The sequence below is a fragment of the Gorilla gorilla genome, chromosome 16, assembly GCF_029281585.2.
Source record: "Gorilla gorilla gorilla isolate KB3781 chromosome 16, NHGRI_mGorGor1-v2.1_pri, whole genome shotgun sequence".
NCBI lineage: Eukaryota > Metazoa > Chordata > Mammalia > Primates > Hominidae > Gorilla > Gorilla gorilla.
Genome location: NC_073240.2, coordinates 102,220,865 through 102,233,350, shown reverse-complemented (window position 1 = coordinate 102,233,350; position 12,486 = coordinate 102,220,865). Strand labels below are relative to the sequence as shown.

At 41.9% G+C, this 12,486-nt stretch overlaps 1 protein-coding gene across 1 annotated transcript in view; it reads right to left on the bottom strand.

Moving 5' to 3' along the window:
- LRRK1 (leucine rich repeat kinase 1) overlaps positions 1-12,486 on the bottom strand; it is a 151,884-nt gene that overhangs the window by 90,145 nt on the left and 49,253 nt on the right. Inside the window, exon 3 of the mRNA XM_019011009.4 lies at positions 6,700-6,863. Coding sequence (XP_018866554.2) covers positions 6,700-6,863 — 164 coding nt within the window. The remainder of the gene's footprint in view (positions 1-6,699; positions 6,864-12,486) is intronic.

Below are 12,486 nucleotides of genomic sequence, written 5' to 3'. Positions count from 1 at the left end.
AGAGATTCACAGGAAGTTACAAAGATAGTACTGAGAAGACCCTAGTATCCTTCATCCAGTTTCCCCCAATGGCAATATGTTACATAATTGTAGCAAGATACTTGACGTTACTACAATGTATGTATATAGTTCTGCATTTTGTCACACATGTAGACTTGAGTAGCCACTACCACAATCAAGATACGAACTTGTTCCATCACCCGTTCCATCAAAAGGTCTCCCTCATGCCACGCACCCATGGTAGTCTCACTCATTCTCTTCCTCTTCACCATCTCTAACCCCTGACAAACACTAATCTCTCTTCCACCTGTATAATTGTGTCATTTTGAGAATGTTACATAAATGGAATCATAGAGAATATGATCTTTTGAGATTGGCTTTTTTTTTTTTACTCAGTATAATGTCCTGAGATCCATCTGAGTTGCTGCGTGTTTCAGGAGAGCTCCTTTGTATAGCTTAGTAGTACTCTATATATGTTTAAGTATCCACTTACTGAGAGTCTTCGGTTGTATCCAGTTTTGGGCCATTACAAATAAAGTTGGTATGACACATCATGAGCAAGTTTTCATGTGCATGTAAGTTTCCTCTCTCTAGACTAAATGTTCAGGAGTTCAATTGCTGGTTCATAAGTGTATTTCTAGTTTTTTAAAAGAAACTGACAAACTAGTTTCCAACGTGATTGTACCATGTTACATTCTCAGTGGCAACACATTAGAGATACCCCTTGTCTGCATCCCAATCTGAATTTGGTACTGTCGCTATTTTTTATTTTTGCTGTTCATAAAGCTGTGTAATGACATCTTATCATTGCTCTAACTTTCATTTCCCTAATGGCTAACGATGTTCAACATCTTTTCATGTGCTTATTTGCCATCTGTGTATCTTCCTCAGTGAAATGTCTCTTCGCATATCTCATACATTTTCTATTTGGATTGTTTGCTTTTTCATGTTGAGTTCTGAGAGTTCTTTATATATTCTAGCTATGAGTCCTTTGTCAGATAAGTGATTTGTAAATACCTCTCTCAGTCTGTAGCTTTTTTTAGAATCACTGTCTTAGGTATTTCTCAGAGAAAAGTTTTTAATCTTGGTGAGGTCCAGTTTACCAGTTTTTCTTTCATAAATCATTCCTTTTATGGATTTTCTGTATAGATTGTCGTGATCTACAAATAGAGACAGTTTAATTTATTTATTTCATATCTGTGTGCCTTTTATTTCATTGCCTTGCCTTCTTGCATTGGCTAGAATTGCCAGCAATATATTAAATACATTGAATAGTATTTTTTAAATACAATGATATTATAGTTGCTCTTGAATAGAACTTGCAGTATTATATTGAGAGTGGACATTCTTGCCTTGTTCCTGATCTTAGGGGAAAACAGTCTTCAACATCAAGAATGATGTTAGTTGTAGGTTTTTGTCAATATTCTTTACCCAATTGAGAAAATTCCCTCCTATTCTAAATTTTCTAAGAGTTTTTGAAAAACGTGGTATTGAATTTTGTCAATTTTTTTTCTGTATCAATTGATATGATAAGGGAACTTTTCTTTTTTAGTTTATTAATAAGGGGGATTACATTGATTGATGATTGAAACTGAATAAACTTTGCATCTCTGGAATAAACTCCACTTGGTCATGGCTTATAATTCCTTTTACATATAGCAGAATTGTACTTGCTAATATTTTGTGAAGAATTTTTGAATCCACATTCATAATGGGCATTGGTCCGTACTTTTCTTTTTTTAACACTGTCTTTGGTTTTGGTGTCAGGGTAATACAGGCTTCATAAAAGTGTTAAAAAATGTTCCCTTTTCTATTTTCTAGAAGAGACTATGTAGCATTGGTATTAATTCTTTAAATGTTAGGTAGAATTATCCAGTGAAGCCATCTGAGCCTGTAAATTTATTTTTTGGGGAAGTTTAAAATTATGAATTGAATTTTCTTAATAGTTAAAAGGCTATTCAAATTATGTATTTCCTATTAAGTTGTGGTAATTTCTACTTTTCAAGGATTTGTCCAATTTCATCTAAGTTGTCCAATGTATGTGTTTAGAGCTGCTCATAATGTCCCCTTATTATCTTTTTGATATCTGCAGGATCTGTAGTGATGTTCTGTGTTTCCCTTCTGATGTTGGTGATTTTTGTCTTTTGGATTGTTTTTCCCCTAAAGGCAATGTTTCCCTTTGACTACTTCCAAGGTTTTATTTTGTTTTGTCTTTAGTTTTAATAAGCTTGACTATGATGTGCTTGGAATGGACTTCTCTGGGCATATCCTGTTTGTTTTCAACTTCTTGAATCTGAACATTTATGTCTTCTGCCAGTTTGAGAAGCTTTCAGCCATTGTTTGAGCTCTCCTTCAGTCTTGCCTTCTGTCTAGTCTCCTGGGATTCTGATGACATGACTGTTGCATCTTCTGTTAAAATCCTCACATGTCCGTGAGGCTCTGTTCTTTTATTCAGTCTATTTTCTTTTGCTTTGGCTTTTGTTCCAGAGTGGGTAATTTCTACTGTTCTGTCTTCTCCCTGATTCTTTCCCCTGTCCTCTCTTCTCCATTCTACAGTTGAGCCCATTCATTGAGGTTTTTTTTATTTTAAAATTTCAGGTATTGTACTTTTAAGTTCTAAAATTTTCATTTGGCTCTCCTCATGTCTTTTATTTCTTTGCCGAAACTTTCTATTACTCCATTTGTTTCAAGTGTATTTATAATTGCTCACAGAAGCATTTTTATGATGACTGCCTTCAAATCCTTGTTAGATGATTCTAACATTGGAGTCATCCTAGTGTTGGCATCTCTTGGTTTTCTTGTCTCAGTGAGTTTGCGATCTTTCTGGTCTTGGTAATTATGAGTAATTTTTTATTGTGGCCTGGATATTTGGGTCTTTATGTTTTAAGACTCTGGATCTTACTTCAATCTTGTGTTTTGGCAGGTCTCCTCTGACGCCACTCTGGTGGATAAACAGGGATGCCCCTTCATTGCTGCCTGGTGGGGTGGAAATCTGGGGGCTGTACTTAGAATCAGTTGACACCCAGTAAGCAGGGGCTCCTTGCTATTGCTGGGCAGCGTTGGGACTTCAGGTTCTCCTCTAGGCCTGCTTCAATTCTACCCTAGTTAGATGGGGAATGCATGTCTTATTACTGCCAGGCTGGGTGGGGACAGAAATCCAGGCTCCCCACATGCTGTCCACTGATGGTGATGGGGGATGTTGTCACCACCTGGTGGGGATTAGCACCCCAGCTCCTCACAGCCTTCTCTGACACCGTGGGGTGGGGATGATTGGGGTGCCTGTTACAGCCTGGCAAGGGTGGAAATCTAAGCTCTCCACCTGGCCTTTGCTGGTAAGGGGTGGGGCTGGGCTGCAAGCATATTTCTTCAGTGTTTTGCTGAAGAGGGTTGGTGACTGACTGTAAGTTTCCTGCATGGCTTTTCTGTTCCTTTCCTGGTGCTTTGGTTGGAGAGAGCAGGCTTTCCTTGGAATTTTTTTTTTTTCTCTGTGCCAGTTTGTGTTTCTGGATTGCCAACTTCCTCAGTATCTGGTTTGGGATGTATGAGATACAAATAAAACCCAAAAACGTACTACTGTGATTTCCTTGAGCACTGAGGCCACCAGCTACTCTGCCTTCTTTTCTCCACCTTTCAGAATCCTACGTTTGTTTTACATGTAACGTCTAGAGCTTCAGTGCACTTAGTGAGAAGAAGAGGGCAAAGTAAACAACCTCCATATTCCCTCCATCTTCCCGGAAGCAGAAGTTCTGCACTTATTACATTAAGTTACACTGGAGTTCTTTCCAAAACAGCTGCTAGAGATTATCTTGTCCTTTTGGAGTGCTGTGTGGTATTCTAGGACCAGGACAGACTGAGATTTCTGTAGCAGCCTTCTCCTGTGGATGGAACAGTTAGGCAGTTTTCAAGGTTGTTCTATCTTAAACACAACTTGAATGAACATCCTTACACATACAAACTGGTAATTTTTTTTCAAGTAAATCTGTAGGGGTAAGTTCCTAGCAGTAGTTTTGCTGGGTCAAAGATAATGAAATTTGAAAATTTGACAAGCATTTTCAGATGGCCTTCCAAAGAGGCTGCACACATTCCTAGTATCTTCCTAGTAGCATTGAATAAAGGTGTGTAAGTTCCCATAGCCTTCCTTCTGATTTTTATCAAGCTTTAAGGTGTCAATCTGATTAGCTTAAAAAGGCTGTTTCATTTTTGTTTTATTTGCCTTTCTATAAGCATTAACGAAGTTGAATAACTTTACATATGTGTACCATCTATCTGAATATCTTTCAGGTGTGTGTGTGTCTATTTGCCTATTCATATCCTTAGTCATTTTCATTCAAGGTACTGTTCTCACCTACTCTTGGTATTGAGGTTGTGTTAGCTTCATTAAAGGAACAGGTGAGTGCACCCTCTTTTTCTATTTTCTGGACAAGTGATTATATTATTGGTAGAACACACCAGTAAAACCATGTAGACCTAGAATTTGCTTTGTCAGAAGGTTTTACATGATTGATTTATTTCCTTCATGGTTGAAAGACTATTCATGCTTTCTGTTTCTTTTTAAAGTTAAATTTTTCTTTTTATTTGTTCATTTCATCCAAATTTTTGAGTGTTTTAACATAAACTTGTTCATAATACATTCTCTTATTATGTTTTTAATGTTTGTATAAACTGTCATGAAGTTCTCTTTTATATTCCTGATTTATCTATTTCTTCTTTTTTATCTTTTACTCTCACCAGAGATTTTCTATTTTATTAATCTCTTCAAAGAACCAATTTTTGATTTGGTGGTCATTTCTACTTCTTTCTACTTTGCTTTCTATTTCAAAACTTTCAAATTATTTTTACAATTTCATGCCTTCTACTTTCTTTACCTTTATTTTGCTGTTTCCATGTCCTGTTGCCCTTTTGAAAATTATGTTATTATTTCATATTGACTTGTAAAAGCTCTTTGTCAATGAAGGGTATTAGCCATATACTTTCTCCTTTTGCATCAATCCTTGACTCTTATTTATGGTATTTTTTGGAACTATAATTTAACATTTTTATGAAAACACAAATGTATCCATCCTTTTCCTCACTGTCTTCTCAAAGTCCAATCAGCTGGGATTTCATCAGTCCTGTATTCAGGGGAGAGGCAGCTTTCTAGGAACCTTCTCGATTTTGAGTTGCCACTGTCCATGATGCCACAGAGAAGAGACCCACACCCTGGACTCTGTTTTCCTTTATTCAAATATGGGCCAGAGTGCCCTTTGCCAAATTATGATGCCACTCCCTTTAACGGCTTTTCCACCCTCAGGATGAAGTCACATCCCCCTTGGCTCTCAGGTCTCTCCATGATCATCTTCCCCCGTCAGCATCTCCTGCTGCTGCCACATCCCTGAATCTGCACAGCTCTGGAATGAGCCACTATCTCTGGCTGCTTGGCCACTTGGCAGGGATGCCAGGCTGTGTTTGCTGCACAGCTCCTCCCTGCTTCAGGCCACTGGGGTCCACCCGAGGAGCCCACAGCTCTGACCTGCTTGTGTGCACAGCGCAGCTCTCTCTATGCAGAAGAATGATCCTTTTCCATATCCACCATGAATTCCTAATCAGAGGGATCTCAAATGCCTTCCTTCTGCTTAACGATTCCCAAGCATGCTGTACTGCCCCTCCCAATCTCTTACACTTCTGAGAACAGGTTGGAGTTTTAGGAATTGAATGAATTCTAACTATCAATGAAATGGAGACATGTTAAACCTGTCCTAATCAAAGTAATGCAAATAAAACATCCTTAAGGTATTTTCATGATAATAGCCAGTAAGAATCCCCGACAAGGGCAAAAAATGTGGTAATGGCCCACTCCAATTTTTGCTGGGAGGGTTAATCTGTAGAAGATTTTTGGAAAACAGCTTGGCATGTATTCCAAAACTTTAGAAGTCCTCATATCCACATTCTCAATCCCTGCAGATCTATGCTAAGAAAATAACATTACAATAAGAAAAGAATTAGGCAAAAACATTCGATAGAGCATCATTTATATTAGTAAGAAATGAGAAGCAATCCTAATATCAGCCAAGATGAATAGCCAGGTAGACACGGTCCCTCTAGATGGAGTGTCACGTAGCCATTGAAGGAGACGCCTATAAGAAATTTTTAATCGTCTGGAAAATTCTTAAAATAATATTATAAAAGTACGAGCAGCAGCTGCATAACCATATATGCAATCTGTCTGCATCTGTATTAGAAACAACAACAACAATGTATGCTCAGATCGGCAGGCTGGAAGAAAATACAGCAAAACTGTTAAGTGGGTTTTAGGGTGTATCAGGAATTTGGTAACTTTTTTGTCCCATTTTTCCTACTTTGACATATTTTCTAAATTTCATTTTTCCAGCATGTGCTACTTTTTATAATGACAAAAACGTAAAAGAATACAGTAGGTTAAGCCTCTGGGTGGCATTTTGTTCTTTACATTTAAGTGACCCCACCCCTGTCCCTCAAAGGCCTCCCATGAAAAGGTGGCAGGGGCCTGCTTAGGTGATATCAGACTGAGAAGTCAATTGGAAAGGAAAGGCGCCCACAAGTTTATATGCAAAACGAGGCGTTTCCAGAACACAATAAAAACGCCCATTACCGTTATGACAATAACGAGAAAATCATCTGAGCGGTCACCGTCGTCCAGCCCAGGACGGCACTGGTGGCCGCAGGGGCAGGAGTTCCCCCTACCTTTTCCAGCGGGGACGTGCACTGGTCGCAGGCCTCCTCCAGCAGGTCCCGGGCGCCGCCGCGGTCTCCCCGCCTGTACGCGGCGCGAATGCCTTCCGTCCTGTGGGACTGCGCTGCAGGGTCACCGCCCGGCGTGGACGGTTTGCCGCCCATGTCCCCGGCACCTGCGCGGGAGGAAGCACACACACACGGCGTCACCGTCAACTGCCGGCGTGCTCTTGAGAATCACCGTGGAGCACAGCAGAAGGATGCGCGGCCCCATTGCACGATCGTGGGGGCTTCAGGAAGAGAAAGGGGTGGCCCCGCGACGCTCCCTGCACGCGCCGCCCCGCGACCGGCAACCCTGCCTGAGAGCCCTCCCGGGGCTGCTGCGAAGGCACCGGGCGGCGAGCACAGCTCGGAGGATTCTGCAGCGAGACCGCCACCTGGAGCCCTTCCAGGGCGCCGGGGACAGCGGCCCGCGGGGGAGCGGCCGGGCTGACCTCACCGACAGCAGCGGAGGCGCAGGGGCTTTGGCGAGAGAGCCGCAGGTCCCAGCCACACTGTCCCGCTGCGGTGCCCACGGGGGATAGAGTACCTAGCGATGGAGGAAAGACGGGCCACCTCCTCGGGGTGCGGACATCTAGACGCTTTCCCGCCCTGCCCAGAAAACCCCACGAAGGGCGTGGGATTTAAATCAGCAGCCCTCACTCCAGACCTGCCCTTGCACAAACGCGCCGCGTAACGATGGGGGACAGCACTGGGCCTCGGGTCGCGCTGGTTCACCAGAGCGTGGGCTGCTCCCGGTCATCTGAGCACCTGCTGCCACTCGGGAGGAGAGGCCAGCCTTGCGGGAGGCCGCGATCCAGCACCCGGGCCGTTCAGCAAAAGCGGCGGTCATTCACGGAGCGGCCACGGCAGGCCGAGCCCTCGCTGGGCGCAGAAGGATCCGAGGGAAAGGAAGGCGGCCTCTCGCCCTCCCCGAGCTTCCACTCTAGAAGGGGTTCACAGTGAGGGCCTGTGGACCCCGAAAGGCTAACAGGCTTCAGAAGTTCCCTGAACATCCTAAAATTGTACACAAAAGTGGGTGTGTGTGTGTGTACAGTTTTTCGAGGACAAAATTCAAAGCTTCTACCAGATTTCCAAAGAGGTTAGGGAACAACAGTAAAAAGCTTTCTCTCCATAGGTGTTACAGAAAGACTGCGATGGATGAGCAGGTGAATTCTGATTGTGTGGAGTGATAGCAGAAATAGGGAAAGAATACTGTTGTGAAAGGGGACCAAGCAAACTGGGTTATTGTTTTTACACCCAACTAAAACGGAGCTGAGAAGCCAAGAAGAAAAAGCACTCGGGGCATAAAACATGACTCCAAAAACATGATTCTCTACAAGTCCGACTACTAAGAATGCCTACCACAACTAAAACCAGTTTTATCTAATAACTACTAAAACGACTTTAAAACTAGCTTTACCCACAACTGTCACTCACCCATCATAACTTGCCAACTCTCCAAAACATTGCTAATACTAATAAGTTTTCTTGAAAAACACACATAACATTTCTCCTTTTTATGACAAAACTGCCAACCTTCTCTTTATTCTTCAAACATACCAAAACACACACACACACACACTCTCTCTCTCTCTACATATATATCCCAAATTACAATTCTTATATCCAAAGAAAACATTAGATTTTAAAATCCTTTTGAGGCTGGGTGTGGTGGCTTATGCCTGTAATCCCAGCACTTTGGGAGTCCGAGGCAGGCAGATTACTTGAGGTCAGGAGTTCGAGACCAGCCTGGCCAACATGGTGAAACCCCGTCTCTACTGAAGACACAAAAATTAGCCGGGTGTGGTGGCACGCGCCTGTAATCCCAGCTACTCAGGTGGCTGAGGCACGAGGATCACTTGAACCCAGGAGTCTGAGGTAGCAGTGAGCTGAGATTGCACCACTGCACTCTAGCCTGGGTGACAGAGCGAAACTCTGTCTAAAAAAAAAAAAAAAAAAAATTATTTTGTCATTTGCAACAGCAGGGATGGAACTGGAGGTCATTATCTTGAGTGAAATAAGCAGGCACAAAAAGACAAATATTCCATGTTCTCACTTATTTGTGGGAGCTAAAAGTTTGATCACATGGAGGCAAAGACAGGAAAAATGGGAAAAACAGCTAACAGAGACTGAGAAGGGTGAGTGTGGGAGCAGGGAGGACAAACAGAAGTGGGTTAAAGGGTACAAGCATACAGTAAGAAGGAATAAATTCAATGTTTGATAGCAGAGTAGGGTGACTATAGTTAAAAAAAATGTACTGTATTCAGGTGATGGACACCCTAAATGCCCTGACTGGATCACCACGTACTATATACACATAACAAAATGTCACATACACCCCACAAATGTGTACAAATAAAAAATAAAAATAAAAATTCACCTCTACATTTTTATTTTGACTTCAACACTATCATCCTTGGCCAAGTTCACGCAGCCAGTAGAGGCAAACTGGGACAGAAGTTTGGTCTCCCAGCTCTCAAGCTAAACCCAACCCATCTTTGTGCTGCCCCTCTGAAAGGATGAATAAAACAGCCTTTGGATTGATTTTCTTCTTCTTTTTTCTTTTTCTTTTTTTTTTTTTTTTGAGACACAGTTTCACTCTGCTTCCAAAGCTGGTGTGCAGTGGCGCAATCTTGGCTCACTGCAATCTCCACATCCCGGCTTCAAGTGATTCTCATGCCTCAACCTCCTGAGTAGCTGGGATTACAGGTGCACGCCACCAAGTCCAGCTAATTTTTGTATTTTTAGTAGAGATGGTGTTTCACCATGTTGGCCAGGCTGGTCTCAAACTCTCGACCTCAAGTAATCCACCCACCTCAGCCTCACAGAGTGCTGGGATGACAGGCGTGAGCCGCTGCACCTGGCCTTGTCACCTCAGCCTCACAGAGTGCTGGGATGACAGGCGTGAGCCACTGTGCCTGGCCTTGTTTTTCTTTTTAAATGTAAATGCATAGCACGGTTGGCTCACAAACATACACCTCACAAAAATGAATCACATAATAGCAGTTAACATTTGAAAAATTGAAAAAATAGTTTATGATAGTATAAAATTACATTCTTAGAAAAAAATGTAACAAAAGATGGGCAAGATCTGTACGCTGAAAACATAAAACATTGCTGAGAGAAATTGAACAAGACCTAAATAAGTGGGAAGACATCCATCTTCAAGGATTAGAAGAATCAGTTCTGTTAAGATGTCAATTCTCTTTGATTTTATCTATAGATTCAATTTAATCCCAACTATGATTCCAATAGGGTCATTTTTGGGGGATAGAAATTGACAGTCTGATTCTTAAATTTATATGGAAATTTGAAAGACCTAGAATATCCAAAGCAATCTTGAAAAAGAAGAGAGTTGGAAAATGTACACTACCTGATTTCAAGACTTGGAAAGGATGGAGTTGGAAGCCATTATCCTTCCAAAAAGCAAACTACAAAGCTATAGTAATCAAGACAGTATGGTACTGGTATAGACAAATGGCTCCAAGGGACAGAACAGAGGGTTGAAAAATAGACCTGTGCTTGTACATCCAATTGATTTTTGACAAGGGAGCCAAAGCAGTACAATGGGAAAAGCAAAGTCTTTTCAGTAAAAAGTGCTGGAACAACTGGACACCCTCATTTAATAAAAAGCAGCCCTGACCCCTACTTCTCACCATATACAAATATCATCTTGAGATGGCACACACATGTTCATTACAGCACTATTTACAATAGCAAAGTCATGGAATCAACCCAAATGCCCATCAGTGATGGACCGGATAAAGAAAATGTGGTGGCTGGGTGCGGTGGCTCATGCGGTGGCTCAAGCCTATAATCCCAGCACTTTGGGAGGCCAAGGCAGGTGGATCACCTGAGGCCAGGAGTTCGAGACCAGCCAGGCCAACATGGCGAAACCCCGTCTCTACTAAAAATACAAAAAATTAGCCCAGCGTGGTGGTGGGCACCTGTAATCTCAGCTATTATGAAGGCTGAGGCAGGAGAATCGCTTGAACCTGGGAGGCAGAGGTTGCAGTGAGCTGAGGTAGCACCACTGCACTTCAGCCTAGTCAACAAGAGCAAAACTCTGTCTCAAAAAAAAAAAAAAGAAGAAAAAAGAAAAGAAAATATGACACATATATACACCATAGAATACTATGCAGCCACAAAAAGGAATAAGATTATCTCTTTGCAGGGACATGGATGGAGCTGGAAGCCATTATCCTCAGCAAGTTAACACAGGAACAGAAAACCAAATATCACATGTTCTCACTTATAAGTGGAAGCTGACCGATGAGAATACATGGAAGCAAGAGGGGAACAACACACACTGGGCACCTGTGGTGAGGGAGGGTGGGGAAAGAGCATAAGGAAGAATAGCTAATGGATGCTGGGCTTAATACCTGGCTGATGGGATGATCTGTGCAGTAAATCCCCATGGCACATGTTTACCTATGTAACAAACAAGCGCATCCTGCTCATGTATCCCTGAACTTGAAAAAAAAAGTTGAAAAAAAAGAAAAAATAACTGAGATGAATCATGGACCTAAACATAAAGGCTAAAACTATGAAGCTTCTAGGAAAACATAGCGGAGATTATCTTCATGACTTGAGAGTAAGTCTTTACTTACTTTCTTACATGGGACACAGAAAACAAGAACCAGGAAAGGAAAAATTGCTAAATTAGGCTTCATCAAAATTTAAAACTTCTGCTCCTCAAAAGACCCCATTTAAAGTTAAATAGGCAAACTATAGACTACAATAACATATTTTCAAAACATATCTGAAAATAAATGATATCTAGAATATAAAAACTCGTATAACTCCATAATAAAAAGACAAACAATCCAATTGAAAATGAGCAGGCTGGACCTGGTGGTTCACACCTGTAATCCCAGCAATTTGGAAGGCCAAGGTGGGTGGATCCATTGAGCCTAGGAGTTTGAGACCAGTCTGGGAAACATGTAGACCCTGTCTCTACAAAACATTTTAAAAATTAGCCGGGCATGGTGGTGCACACCTGTAGTCCCAGCTACTCAGGAAGCTGAGACATGGGAGGATGGCTTGAGCCCAGGAGGTCAAGGCTTCAATGAGCTGTGACTGCACCACTGCACTCCACTGGCCTGGGTGACAGAACAAGACCCTGTCTCAAAAAAAACAAAACAGAAGGAAGGGAAGGGAAAGGAAGGGAAGGGGAAGGGGAAGGGAAGGGAAAGGAAGGGAAGGGGAAGGGGAAGGGGAAGGGGAAGGAAAGGGGAAGGAAAGGGGAAGGAAAGGGGAAGGGAAGGAACGAAAGAAAGAAAGGAAAAGGGAAGGGAAGGGAGGAAGGAAGGAAGGAAAGAAAGAAAGAAAGAAAGAAAAAGAAAGGAAGAAAAAAGAAAGAAAGAAAAAGAAAAGGAAGAAAGAGAGAGAGGGCAAAGATTTAAACAGCAAAAAAATATTCAAAAAGCTCAATGTCATTAGTCATCAGGGAAATGCAAATTAAAACCACAATGAGATACCACTATGCTCTCACCAGAATGGCTAAAACTGTAAGGCCAACACTACTTGGTGAGGAAATGGAGCAACCAGAATGTTCATACCTTACTGGCTAGAGTGCAAAATGGTCCAATCACTTTGGAAACAGGTCTGGTGGTTTCTTATAAAACTACATGTATACCTACCCTGTGACCCATAAATTCCATTCTTATCTAACCAAGAGAAATATGTCCAGAAATGTATCCAAGAATGTTCATAGCAGCCTTATTCATGATATTTCCAAACTGTAAGTAGCCCAAG